This window comes from Hemitrygon akajei, chromosome 1, assembly GCF_048418815.1.
Source record: "Hemitrygon akajei chromosome 1, sHemAka1.3, whole genome shotgun sequence".
NCBI classification, from domain to species: domain Eukaryota; kingdom Metazoa; phylum Chordata; class Chondrichthyes; order Myliobatiformes; family Dasyatidae; genus Hemitrygon; species Hemitrygon akajei.
This window is the reverse complement of record NC_133124.1, coordinates 55,292,535-55,309,483: the sequence shown is the minus strand read 5'-3', so window position 1 is coordinate 55,309,483 and position 16,949 is coordinate 55,292,535. Positions and strand designations below refer to the sequence as shown.

At 39.7% G+C, this 16,949-nt stretch overlaps 1 protein-coding gene across 4 annotated transcripts in view; it reads left to right on the top strand.

The window, feature by feature from the left end:
- Positions 1 to 16,949, top strand: part of trappc9 (trafficking protein particle complex subunit 9) — a 535,810-nt gene that overhangs the window by 200,761 nt on the left and 318,100 nt on the right. For all 4 annotated transcript variants that reach the window (XM_073043422.1, XM_073043433.1, XM_073043451.1 and 1 more), the window contains one exon: positions 12,528 to 12,670. In XM_073043422.1, the coding sequence (XP_072899523.1) occupies positions 12,528 to 12,670 (143 nt within the window). The remainder of the gene's footprint in view (positions 1 to 12,527; positions 12,671 to 16,949) is intronic.

Below are 16,949 nucleotides of genomic sequence, written 5' to 3'. Positions count from 1 at the left end.
TAAGAGCAAATGAATAGCAAGGGACAAAATTGGTCCTCTGGTCAATCAAAGTCGTCATCTATGCATGCAGCTGAAAGAGATGGGGGATATCTTAAGTGGATTTTTTGCATCTGTATTTACACTGGAGATGGACACATATCCTATAGAAGTGAGGCAAAGCTGCAGTGAGATCATGGATAGATTATAGAGGAAGTTCAGGAAAATTTAGGGTGGATAAATCTCCAGGGCCTGATAAAGAGTTCCCTTGAGTCTGGTGGGTGGCTAGTCCAGAAATTATAGGGACTCTAGCAGAGATATTTAAAACAGTCTTTAGCCATGGGTGAGGGGCTGGAGTATTGGAGGGTAGCTAATGTTGTTCAGTTATTCAAGAAAGGCTCCAAGAATAAGCCAGAAAGTTATAGACTGGTGTGCCTAACGTCAGTAGTGTGTAAGGTATTCTATGGGACTGGATATATAGCTATTTGGGTAGAAAGGGACTGATGGAGGATCATCAACATAGCTTTGTGAACGGTACGTTGTGTTTAACAAATCTTATAGTTTTTTAAGGAGATTACCAGGAAAGTTGATGAAGGGAAGGCCATATTTGGTTATAACACAATTTAGAAAGTGATCAGAATGTTACTCTTTATTGCTGAGTGAAATGAATACAAAAATTGTAATCTTACGCTTCACTCATACAAACAGTTCCTAGGTTACATGAGGGTTCAGTTCCTCAGAGCTGATCATAAGTAGACTTTTTATTTTTAAAGTAGAAACAAAGATTTTCCTATAACTATCCATATTGTATCATTCTACCTACATTTAATATTCTTTTGTTTCATCAAATATTCATCCTAATGCTATCTATAATTAAATTAATGGAATATGTACTGTATCTGCTATTAGTGAATACTATAAACTTATTAAAAGCTTGAAAAGGTCTTTAAAAAATTTATATAAAGTCAGATTTTCAGAAGTCAGGTTTTGTGTAACCTGCTCAACACTGACTCCTGGGGCACCCTACTAGTTACAAGTCTTCAGTTGGAGAGTCAACCTTCAATCATCACCCTCTGCTTCCTCTCATTGAACCAATTCTGAATACATCTCACTGGCTCCCCGAATCTTATGCATCTATTTCAGATTAGCCTGCCATGCAGAATCTTGTCAAAGCTCTTACTAATGTCCATGCAGACACTATCCACTGTCCTAGCTTCATCTATCCCCTTAGAATCCTCTTGAAAAAGCTCCAGAGCTTCATCAGATACAATCTCTCATGCACAAAACCATGTTGACCGTTTCTGATCAAGCCTTGTCTATCTGATGGTAGATCTTGATCCTCAGTATTCCTTCCAGTAACTTCTTTACAATTAAAGTCAGGTTCATCTGTCTCTATTTCCCTAGCCTGTTCTCACTATACTTCAAGATTCAAGATTGTTTAATGTCATTTCCAGTACACAAGTGTAAAGGGGAATGAATGAAATAGTTACTCTGGATCTGATGCAACACAAAAGAAAACACAATAAGATAAATAACACAATAATAAAAACATGATAAATATAAATAAGATAGCTTACAGTATATACCTTGATTGTATGTCTATACAGTGACTATAGGCACAGGAATATCAGTAGATACCTCTCAGGTGACTCCAACAGGAAATGATAAAGTAGTTGTGATAGGGGTGTGTGTAGGGTTGGTTAGTTGGCCGAGGTGTTGATCAGCCTTACGGCTTGGGAAAGTAACTGTTCGTGGAGTCTGGTGGTCCTGCTGTGAATGCAGTGTAACCTACTGCCTGATTGGAACGGATCAAACAGTCCATTAGCAGGGTGGGTGGGATCCTCCATGATGTTACTAGCCTTTCCTAGTACTTCCTGTGTATGTGTTCTGGTTGATAGGTAGGCTGGTGCCTGTAATATGTTGGGCAGTTTTGACCACCCATTGTAGAGCTTTCCTGTCTGCTGTAGTGCTGTTCCCATGCAGTGCAGTGATACATACTGTGAATCTGTAGATGGAAATGAGTTTTGATGTGCAGCTCTCTTCAGCATTCTCAGAAAGTAAAGGGAATGGTGAGCTTTCTTGATTGTGTAGGGTGTGTTCTGGGATCAGAGGTTGTGTGAGAGGTGAACTCCCAGGGGCTTGAAACTGCTCACGATTTCTGCTCCGATGTAAAGAGGGTTGTGTGCGATGCCAGTTCTCCTGAAGTTGATAGCACCTCGTTTTTCTTGTTGACCTTGAAGAGGTTATTTGGCTGGCACCAGGCCTTAAGCTTTTCCTGCTTCTCTCTGTAGGCCGTCTCATCATTGTTGGTGATGAGCCCCACCACTATCATGTCATTGGTGAAGATGACAATGTGATTACTTGGGTGTTTGGCTGTGCAGTCATGTGTGAGCAGAGTGTACAGCAATGGGCTCAGCATACAGCCCTAGGGGGCACCAGTGTTGCGTATGGTGGGGAGGGAGGAGCGGTTGTACATCCTGACTGAACAATGGAGCAACATTAGTCTAATGAAACTTGGCCAGAAGGTTTTTCTGGAAGGGTATTAGTGAACCAGATAACAATCTAATAGTTTCATGTAAGCTCTTACATAAAAAGATGATTCTATATTTAATATCTATGCTAAGAAATTAATGCCATTCTTAGTAACTTTGGCTGTTAGAATTTATTAATTTCTCACAAAATAATATGGAGAAATGTGAAATCATGCATGAGGACACCCTGGTTTTCAATTTTCCCACCATTTTAGAATGAATAGAAAAGTGTGTTGTCCTTGTGCATGATTTGCCAAAAGACTTGTATACAGGTGCAACAAGAAATTGGGAAAGTTAACAATGCTATATGTTATTGCTAAGGAAATCCAATACAAAAATAGAGGTAAAGGGTTGTGCTTCAGCTATGTTGGTTATTAGTAAGACCACATATAAAATACTAGGTAAACCTTTACTTCTCTTATTTTAGGATGATGTACATGTGTCAGAAGGAAATAAGTTTTACGATACAGATACCTGGAATGCTTGATCCATGTTAATTAAGAAGTAGTGGTCACTGTTTTCAAATGGATTGCTGGTGATTTTTTATTCTCTTAGGCTATTGGTGTTGGAGCATACAGATTTTGAGCATTAAAGAGTTTGAAGGATTCTCACTAAACAAGGTGAGGGGTCTTAGTAAATTGTTGTTGCAATCAGATACTCAATTCCAAGAAGCCAAGTGGTCTACATCGACATATAATTGGTATACACATATTATTTAGTAAGGAGCGGTTACAACAGGATCCATGTACATAAAACAGAGAAAGGTTAGCAAGTAATTCAGAAGGCAAATGGAATATTGCACATTTCAAGGCAGATAAATGCAGAAGTAGACAAGTTGTTGCTATTGTACAGGACTTTTGTGAGATTCTGCCTTAAGTGCTTTGTGTGGTTTTTGGCCTTATTTAGGAAGGAACTTTTATGTGTTCACCAGGTTGAAACCAGGGATGAAGGATTTTCTTGTAAGGAGTTGTACCTATATTTAATGGATTTTACAAGAATGAGTGGTGATCACCTTGAAAAATGTATATTTTTTAAGAGGTCTGTGGAATGTCGAGCAGATACAAAACTAACTGATGGTGGAAATTAGTGGATCAAGCAGCTCTGTGGCTAGTGGGAAGGAATTGTTGACATTTCAGGGTTGAGACCCTGACATTACCCTGGTGAAAGGATGTTTCGCTTGTAAGGAAGTCTGGAACTGGAATGTATACATTTCAAAATAAGGTTTGAACATTTTGGATGGAGGTGAGTTGGATTTTTTTCCCCCCTGGAGATTTGTAGAATCCTTAACCCCAGGGTGGGAAAATCATCTTCTGTCTCAACCTTGAATATACCCTCCTTATCCACGGGGGATTGGTTCCAGGACCCCCTGCGGACACCAAAATTTGCGGATGCTCAAGTCCCTTATTTAACATATATCAGTGAGGTGGTCTTTAGGACCCAGCGGAACCCCAGACTTTATTTAACGTCTCCGTGCGGTGGACATTAGGACCTGGTGGCGCAGCTCTGAATCCACAGTGTTTCTGTTCACAAAAATAATCACGATCGCGATTGAAAATAAGGTGGAATTAATAAAGCGATCAGAAAGAGGTGAAATGCCGTCGGTCATTGGAAAAGCATTAGGCTACAGTCGGTCAACGATCGGAACAATTTTAATGGAGAATGTGAAAGGCCCTGCCCCGATGAAAGCTACAATTATTACTAAGCAACGCAGTGGTTAAATTATTGAAATACGTATGTTTCTTAAGTGTTTTATATGCATAGAAAGGTAAAATATGTACTATATACTAAGCAAGACATTTGACTGACTGACGCTAAATAATACTGGATGTATCTGTTCTGACTTAAAGATGGACTCAGGAATGGAACTCATTCATAACCACGGGGACTGTCTGTACTTTTCTAGTTATTTCCAGAATACTTATAATACCTAATACAATGTAAATGCTATGTAAGTAGTTGTTATACTGTATTGTTTAGGGAATAATGACAAGAAAAAATAGTCTGTATATGCTCAAGCAGCGAATGCTGTAGAGAGAACTTCCAGGTTTTCCTGATCCGCGGTTGGCTGAATCCGCGCCTACGGAATCTGTGGATAAGGAGGGCCAACTGTATCAATATTTTTGGAAGCCAGGATGATAGGATTTGAAGGGAAAGTGGAATTGAGACAATGTAATAGGAGAAGTATTGATGTAACTAAATAACAGAATAGTCTTCTGAGACCAGATACTGCTTCTATTTCATGAGACCTTTTGAAGTCCAAAATGAACTGAGGTGCTTGTACTTTTTGGCTTAGTTGTGGCCCAGTTTCTTTCCATGTTCTGCCATTAAACCTGTTGAATAGTTCACTACATCTGTGTGATGTGAAAATACAATGGACTGCCAAAGAATCAGCAGACAGGTGTTCTGAAGGGTAAATATGAACCTGGGAGTCTGTCCATTTGGAGGCCACTGCAGCCAGTTCTGTTAACAACATTCACCAAGAGTTTAAGGTGATTAAAAATTTGTAAAATCCCACTAATGTGCTAGTTGCTCGCGGTAATAACAAGAAAGTAGACAAATGAAAGTTTTTGTAGCAGCTGTGATGGCATGCATGAATTAAATAATTTTCACTGCAAGCAAGGTGCTTCTATTTTACATCCTGAAGCTGCCAGAACACACTATCCATTCTAGATTTTGAGTGGGCAGAACGAAAATTATAGGGATATTTTCCCCTTGAAAAATCTTTACTTGTATATGTAAAGTTCTAGCCTGAATATTAGTGTAGTTTCAGAAAAGTTAGACATGCACATATGTAACTGTTTCTGAATTTAAGATGTTGAATACACAGTTGTTTTATTGATCTTGTAAAAATAAATTTTAATATGGTTAGCAGATAGAGCTTTAGGGAACCATCAGCTTAAATTTGGCTGTCCCTTATAAAATGATTGTCTGCTTACATCATGTTTACTGTGTTGGTCGTTTCCAGCTCCTTTCACATCTGCAGTGGAATCATAGAATACTTCAACAACTTGGAAAAAATGTGGATGCTGGAAATATGAAATAAAATGAAATGAAAAATAATCCACAGATCAGGCAGTATCTGTGGTGAGAAAAATAAAGTTAACATTTCATGTCAATGACCTTGATCAGAAAGGAGACAGGTTTAAAAATCATGTTAAGTTGAAGGTAATGCGTGTGGGGAACTGGGAATTGGGGTGTGGGGAAGATGTTAGTTGTCAAAACTGGAGAGGGATTTTGGGTGGGATAATGAGGTTGTGAGAAAGAAACAAATGGAAGTTGTTGAAAGAGTGAAAGTTAGAATAGATTGATTCAAGTGGTAGTCAATCTGGCTGAAGAAGGTAAGTCAAGGTACACCTGGAGGAAATATGTAATAACAGTAAAGGAAAGAGAAGAAAAAAGAATGAAGGTCACAAGACTGGAATGGGTGATTGTCTATAGTTGTTGAATTTGGTGTGATGAATTGTATTGTGTTCTGGCTCCAACCTTGCTTTGAATATTGTTTGAAAAAGTTTTCAGGGATTTTAATAAAAGGAAGCACAACATGGCAGCTGGTGAAATTAAATTGTTTATTAAATAATCTGAAATTTTAAGATTGGTATTTGTCGTGCTTCATTTTAATTGCTAGTTATGAGTGCTAAATTCCAGAGACAAGATGAAAGCTGAAGTTCTTTATTAAGCCAAAATTTGACTGAATAGAATATCAAAGGGAACCAGTAAAATTATTGGAAATGGAGGCAATTTTACATGGGCAGGAGCTGTATTCCAAAAGTATTGTTGTGATTATTTTTTGTTTTTGCGCACCAATCATCTCAGTCCTTGTATTGCTACAGAGGTTTCTCAGGAAAATGTTCCTGACCCAACAATCCTAAATTGCTTCATACCCCCTCATCAGAAGATCGGATGTGAAATATTGACTGATGATTGCACAATGTTCTTCATCAACAGCTCCTTGAATAATGAAGCAATCCAGTTGTAACCCATATCTACCCTGACAAGTTATATATGATCATCTCACATTTGAGATCACAACAGATTCTAAAGCTAAGATATCAAATTCAGTCTGCCTAATTTCTCCTCATATGGCTAAACCCACCATTACAGGAATCAATTTGTAAATATTTGTTGCACTTTCTCTATTGCAAGTATATGGTACTATTATGTGGAGGGAACCAGACCTACACACGGTATCTCAGATGTCTCACCAAGACCTATCTAATTATCTTTTTTCTTGTACTTAAGTCATCTTGCAATTAAGGCCAGTACACTGTTTGTCTTCCAAATTGCTAGCTGAATCTGTATATTAATCAGTGTGCCAAGGTCTTTCTGAATACAAAAACCTGTCATCCCATCAGTATTAAAAAAAATCCAAGGATTCACTGCTGTCATTGAAGAAATTTTTATTCAGTCTTAAATGGCCTACCTTAATCAATGGTTCTAGATACCACAATCTGGAAAAAAACACTTCACTGCATCTATGATAAATTCTAAAGATGTTGGAATTAGCGGTGTGACCATGGATAGCATTTAATGCCTCTGCCTTGCAGCTCCAGAGATCTGATCCTGACCCTTGGTGTAGAGTTTACACGTGTGGATTTCATCAAAGTGCTCTGGATTTTCTCCACATGCAAAAGACATGCTCATTGGTAAATTATGTCTGTAAATAGCCCATGGTAGATGAGGCTGAAAAGAGCATTGCAGGTGAGATGATGGTGTTGATGGGATGCAAGAAGAAAAGTAAGATCATTGCATGATAGTCAGTGCAGACACAATGGGCTGAGGGACCTGGTTCCATGCTCTATGATTTCGTTCTACTCATTTTAATTTTCTCCGGAGAATGCAGGCCAGGTCCTTTCAGCAAATCTGCCATTATTGGAATTGATCTTTGCTGTGTTACCTTTTCAACAAGTGAGCCCTGATTTACTAAAACCAAATACTCCATGTGTAGTCTCACTAAGGTCTATACCACTGCAATGAGGATTCCTTACTCCTGTATTCAAATCCCCTTGTAATAAAAGCTAACATACTATTTATCTTCTTAATTGCTTATTTGCCTCCATGTAGATTTCCCTTTTTTTCCCTTCTACCAAAATGGATGACCTCAGATGTGAAATTAAGTTTTTTTCCCAATTCATTTTTGTGATCTGGTTGACACTGTTGGATCTGGTGATATTGATCCAGAGGTTCTTCAGAAGTCAAGAATGAGATGTAAACAGGCAAAGGAAAAGAAGCTGTAGTCATCTCAGACTACAGATAACAACATGCCGGTGATGACAATTAACTTATAAAATTGCCAGATCTAAGTGGTGTGATAGCTGCTGCAGAAAATACTGAACTTTCAAGAAAATACAGGATCAGCTGCATTACAATTATGAGCAACTTTGCTGAACTATTATACATAGGTGAATATACAAGCAAGCTTAGGAAAGTTAAACTACATGGAAAAATAACAATTTTACACCCTGATCCAACTTCACTGACTAGGGCACCATTTATTGCCCATCTTCAATTGCCTTTGAGAAGCTGGTTGTCAATCAGCTCCTTGACCAACTGCCATCCATCTGTTGAAGTTGTTGGTTCAGGAGTTCCAAAATTTGAACACAGCAAAGATGAAGTGCCCCTATGTATTTTCAAGAAGGGTTTTCAACTTGTAGTTGGTACTGTTCCCCTAAACCTACTGTCTTTGTCCAACTTGGTGGAGGTGGTAGCCTGGATAGTTAATATAGATGTACATTTTATAGATTGCACTGAGTTACACTAGTGGTAAGAGGAATGATTGTTTAGGATGGTAATTGGATGCCAGTCAATAAAACTGCATTGTTTTGAATTTCTCAGAAATTATTGCTGCTTTGTTCAACTGACCAAGTGATAAGTATTCCATAATTCATGCTCCTGACTTGTGCCTTTAAGTTGGTGAAAAGGCCTTGGGGTCTGTAGAAATGAACCTTCCTTAGGGGATGCTCGGCATTTAACCACAGAACTTATATAGAGTCAGAGAGCAATACAGCTTGATCCAGCAAGTCTAAGCTGACTACATCGTCTACTGGCATGTCCCAATTTCCTGCATTTAGCCAATATTCCCTCCAAGCCCTGCCTCTTCGTGTACCCAAACCAATTGCTGCTTAATTGATACTCTTGTACCTAGCTGAACCCACTTCTTCTGGCAGCTCATTCCATGTACTCACCACCCTTTGTGTGAAAATGTTGCTCCACAGGTCCCCTTCCCCTGTTATCCTATTCAGAATCCTGTTCCTAAAATGCTGAGTGTGTGCCTTCAGGCTCCTGTATCACCACCTTGATGGTAGCAATAAGGGCATGTCCAGGGTGATGGGAATTGTTTATGATTGATGCCACATTTTGAAGATCGTCTTTTGAACATGTCCTTGATGCTGAGGAGTGTGATGGCACTGGTTGAGTTTGCAACTTTCTGTAGCTTTTTCCAAACCTGTGCAGTGGTCGCTCCCATACCAATTAAAATGCACTCCACATGTAACACATGTGCCAACATCTGCCAACACAGATGCCTTGTGTACGAAGGCACAGAGTCGACTGTACTTCCTTAGAAGGTTGGCGTCATTCAATGTTTGTAGTGAGATGCTGAAGATGTTCTATAGGTCAGTTGTGGAGAGCGCCCTCTTCTTTGTGGTGGCGTGTTGGGGAGGCAGCATTAAGAAAAGGGACGCCTCACGTCTTAATAAGCTGGTAAGGAAGGCGGGCTCTGTCGTGGGCAAAGTACTGGAGAGTATAACATCGGTAGCAGAGCGAAGGGCGCTGAGTAGGCTATGGTCAATTATGGAAAACCCTGAACATCCTCTACATAGCACCATCCAGAGACAGAGAAGCAGTTTCAGCGACAGGTTGCTATCGATGCAATGCTCCTCAGACAGGATGAAGAGATCAATACTCCCCAATGCCATTCGGCTTTACAATTCAACCGCCAGGAGTAAGATATGTTAAAGTGCCGGGGTTAGGACTCAATGTATTTAAGTAAACTACTTAAGAACTTTTTAAAAGCTATTATTAATGCTTTTTGAGAGGGTGATTTTAGATGCATATCATATTTTTACTGAGTTAAGTATTGTATGTAATTAGTTTTGCTACAATAAGTGTATGGGACATTGGAAAAAATGTTGAATTTCCCCATGGGGATGAATAAAGTATCTATCTATCTATGTAGAAATTTGCAAGAGTGTTTGCTGACATACCAAATTTTCTCAGATTCCTAATGAAATATAGCTGCTGTTGTGCATCAATATGTTGGGCCAGGATAGATCTTCATTAATGTTGACAGCAGCAGCTTGAAATTGCTCACCATTTCCACTGCTAGGTCTGTCATTGAGGATGAGTGTGTGTTCATACAACTTCCCCTTCCAGAAGTCCACAATCAATTCCTTTTCTTATTGACATTGAGTGTTGTTGTGACCCCACTGAACCAGCTGATCTTTCTCACTCCTACACGTGCCTCCTTGTCACCATCTGATATTTTGCCAACAATAGTTGTGTCATCGACAAATTAAAAAATGGCCTTTGAGCTCTGCCTAGCCACGCAGTTTTGGATATAGAGAGAACAGAGTAGTGGCTAAAGCATGCATCTTTGAGATGCAAGAATGTTGGTTGTCAGGAGGAGATATTATTTCCGATCTGCCCTGTTTGGGTTTTTCCGATGAGGAAGTCAAGGATCCAGTTGAAAAAGGAGATACAAAGGTTTTGGTGCTTGTTGATTAGTACTTGAGGGAATTATGGTGAGCTGTAATTAATAAATAGCAACTTGGCATAGGTATTTTTATTGTTCAAGTGGCCAAAGCTGAATGAAGAGCCAGTGAGATTGCATCCACATTAGACATATTGTGAAAGGCAAATTGCAGTGGGTCCAGGTTCATGCTAAGGCATGAGTTTATTCTACCATAACCAACCTTTCTTCATCACAGTAGATGTGTGTGCAACTGGGTGATAGTCATTGAAGCAGCTCACCCTGCTCTTCTTTGGCACTAGTATGATTGTCACACTTTTGACAGCAAGTAGGAATCTTTGACTGCAGCAGTGAGAAATTGAAGATGCCCTTGAACGCTCTCAGTTGTTTTCAGTTCACCACCAGGGCCTGAGGCGTTGCAAGTGTTCACCCTCTTGAAAGATGTTTTGACATTGGCGTCTGATACAGAGATCAAAGGGTCACTAGGTGCTGCAGGAGTAGTTTTATTCTCCCATTCAAAGCATGCATAAAAGAAGTGAAGCATCACAGCCATTCATGATGTTATAATTAACCTTGTTAGAAGTAATGGCCTATAAATGTTGATGTACATCCGATTTTCATCTCTAACTTAAATGGGAATTGTTTTTTCGTTCTTAAAATAGACTTAACATAGGTTGTACCTGGACTTTTCGTATACTTCTGGCTCACTAGCCTTGAGTGTCACAGAACTAGCCCTCAGTGGACTATGAATCTCCTCCATAAGACAATTAAAATATAGGAGCAGAATTAGGCCACTTGGACCATCAAGTCTGCTCCAACATTTCATCATGGCTGATCCAATTTTCCTCTTAGCCCCAAACTCCTGCCTTCTCCCTGTATTCCATCCTGCCATGACCAATCAAGAATCTGTCAACCTCTACCTTAAATATACATAAAAACCTAGCCTCCACAGCAGCCAGTGGCAAAGAATTCCGCAGATTCACTACTCTCTGGCTAAAGAAATTATTTCCCATCTCTGTTCTAAAAGGATGCCCTTTTATTCTGAGGCTGTCCCCTCTGGTCTTAGACTCTCCCACCATAGGAAACATTCTCTCCACATCCAATCTATCATGGAGTTTCACTATTCAATACTTTTCAAAGATGTCACCCTTATTCTTCTGATTTCTAGTGAGTACAGGCCCAGAGCCATCAGATGCTCTTCATATGACAAGCTATTTAATCCTGAAATAATTTTCATGAACCTCCTTTGAACCCTCTCCAGTTTCAGCATATCATTTCTAAGATAAGGGGTTTAAACCTGCTTACAATACTACAAGTACGGCTTCACCAGTGTTTTATAAAGTCACAACATTTATACAGTCACAACTTGCTTTTATGTTCTATTCCTCTTTGAAGTGAATGCTAACATTGCATTTATCTTTCTCACAACAGACTTAACCTGCAAACTAACCTTCAGGGAATTCTGCACAAGGACTCTAAGTCCCTTTGCACCTCAGATTATTAAATTTTCTCTTCATTTAGAAAATAATCAACCCTTTCATTTCTTCTACCAAAGTGTATGACCATACACTTCCCAACAATGCTATTTTGCCCATTCTCCTAATCTGTCTAAGTCCTTCTGTAGCCTATTTCCTCAAAACTACCAGCCCCTCCACTTATCTTCAGATTGTCTGCAAACTTTGCAACAAAGCCATCAATTCCATCATCCAAATCATTGACATATAACGTAAAAAGAATCAGTCCCAACACAGACTCCTGAAGAATACCACCAGTCACTGGAAGCTGAACAGAAAAGAGCTCCTTTATTAGCCAAGGCCTGCTTTGTCTCCTGCCAGTCAGCCAATATTCTGTCCATGCTAGTATCATTCCTGTAATACATTGGACTCATAGCTTGTTAAAAAGCCTCATCTGTGACACATGTCAAAAGCCTTCTGAAAATCCATACATAACATCAACTGATTCTCATTTGTATATCCTGCTTGTTACTACTTCGAAGAATTCCTGCGCATTTGTCAGGGAAACTGTGCCGACTACAGCCTATTTTATCATGTACCTCCAAGTACCCTAAGACCTCATCCTAGATGATTGACTCCAACATTTTCTCAACCACTGAGGTCAGACTTACTGGGCTATAGTTTACTTTCTGCTGCCTGTCTCCCTTCTTGAAGAGTGGAGTGACATTTGCAATTTTCCAGGTTTGCAATAAACCTGGTTTAGTAACATGTTAGTTTCTTTTGGGTTGTTGAGGGAAAAAAAATCATCATGGTGTTGGAAACTTGAAATGTATGTATTTTGGCAAAAAGTAGTTACTCCAAACCAATTTTATTTTTCAGACACTAGAAGCCATTTTGAACTTCAAATATTCTGGTGGACCAGGTCATAGTGAAGGATACTACAGGAATGTTTCTTTGGGACTTCATGTGGATGTCGAGCCATCAGTATTCTTTACAAGGGTCAGCACTCTTCCTGCAACAAGGTACAGCACTTTGTAACATAAGCTTTTATTATCTTCAAGGTATAAAATAATCTTACCACAAGCAAATATGTATCTATAGTGACTCTCACTTAATAAAACATGTTACTGCCTTTCATACCAGTAATCATAGAACAAAATTGTTGCTTTTTTGGTATGTTGGGAAGGTAAAGCATTATTGCTTCACACTCACTACATTTCAAAGTTAGTAGTGTGTCACCATTTTGATTTGCTTCCGTCTTGGTAGTGATGTTAATCTTTCATTGTGGCTTTAAGACCCAATGACAATTGAGAAACAGTGATATGCTTACAATTAAGAATGTTTTGTGACTTGGAAGAGAACTAGCAGATCATTGTGATCTCATATTGCAACTGCTTTTGTACCTGGTTGTGGTAGTTACTGCAGATCATGAAGAAGCCTAACCTAGTAACTCCAATAAGCTTTCAACATAGTACATGATGCAGCTGTAGTGCTCTGTTGAAACTTTGAAGTGGAGTATTAGGTCTCAAAGAAGGAAGATGCCTTGATCTGGATGATGTTGACTGAACTTTTGAGTGTTGTTAGGGTTGAACACATCCCAACAAATGGAGAGTATTTTATTATAGTGTTAGTTTTGCATATGCAATGAGGCATTGGAAGATCGGAAGGTGATACACTTTCTACAGGATTCCCACCCTTTAGCTTGCTTCTTTTTTTACTATAGAATGTATGTTGCTGATCCAGTTGTATCTATTGGTCAATGATGACTACCCTACCACTTCCATCTACATCAGGTACAGTTGATTGTGAGGACATGGTGATGCAGTGAATATTCAGAGAAAGTAGTTAGATTCTATCTTGTTGCAGCTGGACAGTGTTACGTATCACTCCATTCCAAAATGTCATCAGCATCTTGTCAGGTTAAGACATGGGCATAGAGTTTTGAATGGAACTAAATATTGTGTAATTATTACTTGGAAGGCAGGTTGTTGAAGAAGTAGCTGAAGATGATTAGATCAAAGATGCATACCCATGGAAACACCTGCAACAACATTTTTGGGTAGAATTGATGGACCTCCATCACAACTTGCTTTATTTTTGATGTAACTGCAGTCAGTGGAGGGATTTTCTCTCTTCTCATGGACTTCGGTTTCACACATTTCCATCAGTGTTTGGACAATTATGGCCTTCCTTTCAAGGGCAATTATTCGCACTTGATGTTCTGGAGTTCAGTTCTTTTATTCATGCTTGAAGTAAGGCAATTGTTTATTGAGATCCAGAGCAAAACGGACTAGAAGTATGACAAGACTACCAAGGTATATTAACATGTGACAAAAACATACATAGATTAAATGTTACTTTTAAGCGTTTTGAAACAACAGAAATAAGTTGAGTGATGAAAATTTCTGAATTTCAGAAATTAGGACCTATGTAAAGCAGAAAAAAAATGAGTGGTGCATAGTGATCTCAGAGAGATGAATATAGAAGCATAGAAAACCTACAGCACAATACAGGTTTTTCAGCCCATGATGCTGTGCCAAACAAATACTTTAGAAATTACCTAGGGTTACCCATAGCCCTCTATTTCTCTAAGCTCCATGTACCTATCCAGGAGTCTCTTAAAAGACCTTATCGTATCAGCCTCTACCACTGTTGCTGGCAGCCCATTCCATGAACTCACCACCGTCTGTGTAAAGAAACTTAACCCTGACATCTCTTCTGTACCTACTCCCTATCATCTTAAACCTGTGTCCTCTTGTGGCAACATTTCAGCCCTGGGGAAAAAGCCTCTGACCACATGATCAATGCCTCTCATCATCTTATACACCTCTATCAGGTCACCTCTCATCCTCCGTTGCTCCAAGGAGAAAAGGCTGAGTTCACTCAACCTATTCTCATAAGGCATGCTCCCCAATCCAGGCAACAACCTGGTAAATCTCCTCTGCACTCTTTCTTTCTTTCTTTCTTTCTTTCATTTTTTAAAAAAAATTTTTAAATTAGTTTTTCAAAACATTTTACAAAATTACAAACCCCAAATCCCAATGAGGAGCATTAATACAGTGCAAGATTAAGCATACAATAACAATATGCTACAAAGGAAGAGAATTTAACAAAAAAGCACCTAAATTAAAGACAAGTGAGCTTAGTGTCCTCCCCAAGCCCCACAACACAAGAAAAAAAACAACAACAACTCCAGACCAACCAGCACACAGTATAAAGAGTATAAGTCCGGACAGTCAAACTCCCAGACTGTGAATACACTTAGCAACAGAGGATAATAATGCCTACTACCAGAAAAAAAAGGGAGCTGAAAGCAAGGGACCGAAAAGAAGAAAAAAAAACCCTAGTCAGGAGGAAGGTTATGAAAGTACTCGATAAAAGGTCCCCAGACCTTATGGAACTTTAGATCCGAATTAAGAACTGAATAATGAATTTTTTCGAGGTCCAAGCAGGCCATAATGTCGTTAAGCCATTGCGCATGAGTGGGCGGGGCAACATCTCTCCATCTAAGGAGGATCAAGCATCTCGCCAGGAGAGAGGCAAAGGATAGTATTCGGCATTTGGTCAGACCCAGACATAAATCTGTCTCGCCCCAAAAACCGAACAGAGCAATTAAGGGTTTAGGTTCTAGGTGCTGATTCAGAATACCCGATAATGTAGTGAAGACATCTTTCCAGAATTTCTCCAAGCTAGGACAGAACCAGTACATATGGATGAGAGAGGCCACACCCCTCTTGCATTTATCACAGAGCGGACTAATGCCAGGGTAGAATCGAGATAGTTTAGATTTAGACATATGGGCTCTATGAACAATCTTAAACTGTAAGAGGCAATGGCGAGCACAAAGGGAGGTTGAGTTAACCGATTTGAGAACTGAGTCCCAGCTCTCCTCGGATAAGGAGATATTTAAATCCTGCTCCCAGGCCATTTTAATTTTATCCACAGGGGCCCGTCGTAAGGCTGCTAGTTTATCTCGGATAATTGAAATTAAACCCTTACCTAGTGGGTTAATGGAAAGAAATAGGTCCATAGCATTTTTCGCAGGCATTTCAGGAAAGTTAGGAATTAAAGGAGCAGTAAAGTGTCGGATTTGGAGATATCTGAAAAAGTGAGCGTTAGGCAGGTTGAACTTAACGGAGAGCTGCTGAAAAGAAGCGAAGCGATTATCAATGAAGAGATCTTCAAAATGTCTAATGCCCTTCCTGTACCAAACATGGAATGCTGAATCGTACGTAGTAGATAAAAAAAGGTGATTATGTGCGACAGGGCTAGAAACGGAAAACCCCTGGAAACCATAGCATTTCCTGAACTGAGCCCATATACGCAAAGTGTGTCTAACCGGAGGATTAGCTATTGATCTGGGCAGACTGCTAGGGAGTGCAGAGCCAAGAATTGCAGATATAGATAATTCTTTAGTGGAGTTCAACTCCATTGCCACCCAGTTAGGGCTCTGCACCCTTTCTATATATTCCACATCCTTCCTGTAGTGGGGTGACCAGAACTGAGCACAGTACTCCAAGTTAGGTCTGACCGGGGTCCTATTTAACGGCAGCATTACCTCTCGGTTCTTAAACTCAGTCCCATGATTGATGAAGGCCAGTGCACCATATGCCTTCTTAACCACAGAGTCAACTTGCACAGCTGCCTTGAGTGTCCTAGGGACTCGGACCCCAAGTTCCCTCTGATGCTCCACACTGCCAAGAGTGTTACCATTAATACTATATTCTGTTATCATATTTGACCTACCAAAATGAACCACCTCACACTTATCTGGGATGAACTCCATCTGCCACTTCTCAGCCCAGTTTTGCATCCTATTGATGTCCTGCTGTAACCTCTGACAGCCCTCCACACTATCCACAGCACCCCCAACCTTTGTGTCATCAGCAAATTTACTAACCCATCCCTCCACTGCCTCACCACTGGTCACTAACCTCTATGCAGAATATGACCCATCTTCGACCAGTCTTTGCCTTCTGTTGGCAAGCTAATTCTGGATCCACAAAGCAATGTCCCCTTGGATCCCATGCCTCCTTACTTTCTCAATAAGCCTTGCATGGGGTACCTTATCAAATGCCTTGCTGAAATCCATATACACTTCATCTACTGCTCTACCTTCATCAATGTGTTTAGTCATATCCTCAAAAAATTCAATCAGGCTGGTAAGGCACTACCTGTCTTTGACAAAGCCATGCTGACTATTCCTAATTATATTATGCCTCTTTAAATGTTCATAAATCCTGCCTCTCAGGATCTTATCCAGCTTACCAACCACTGAATTAAGATTCACTGGTCTATAAT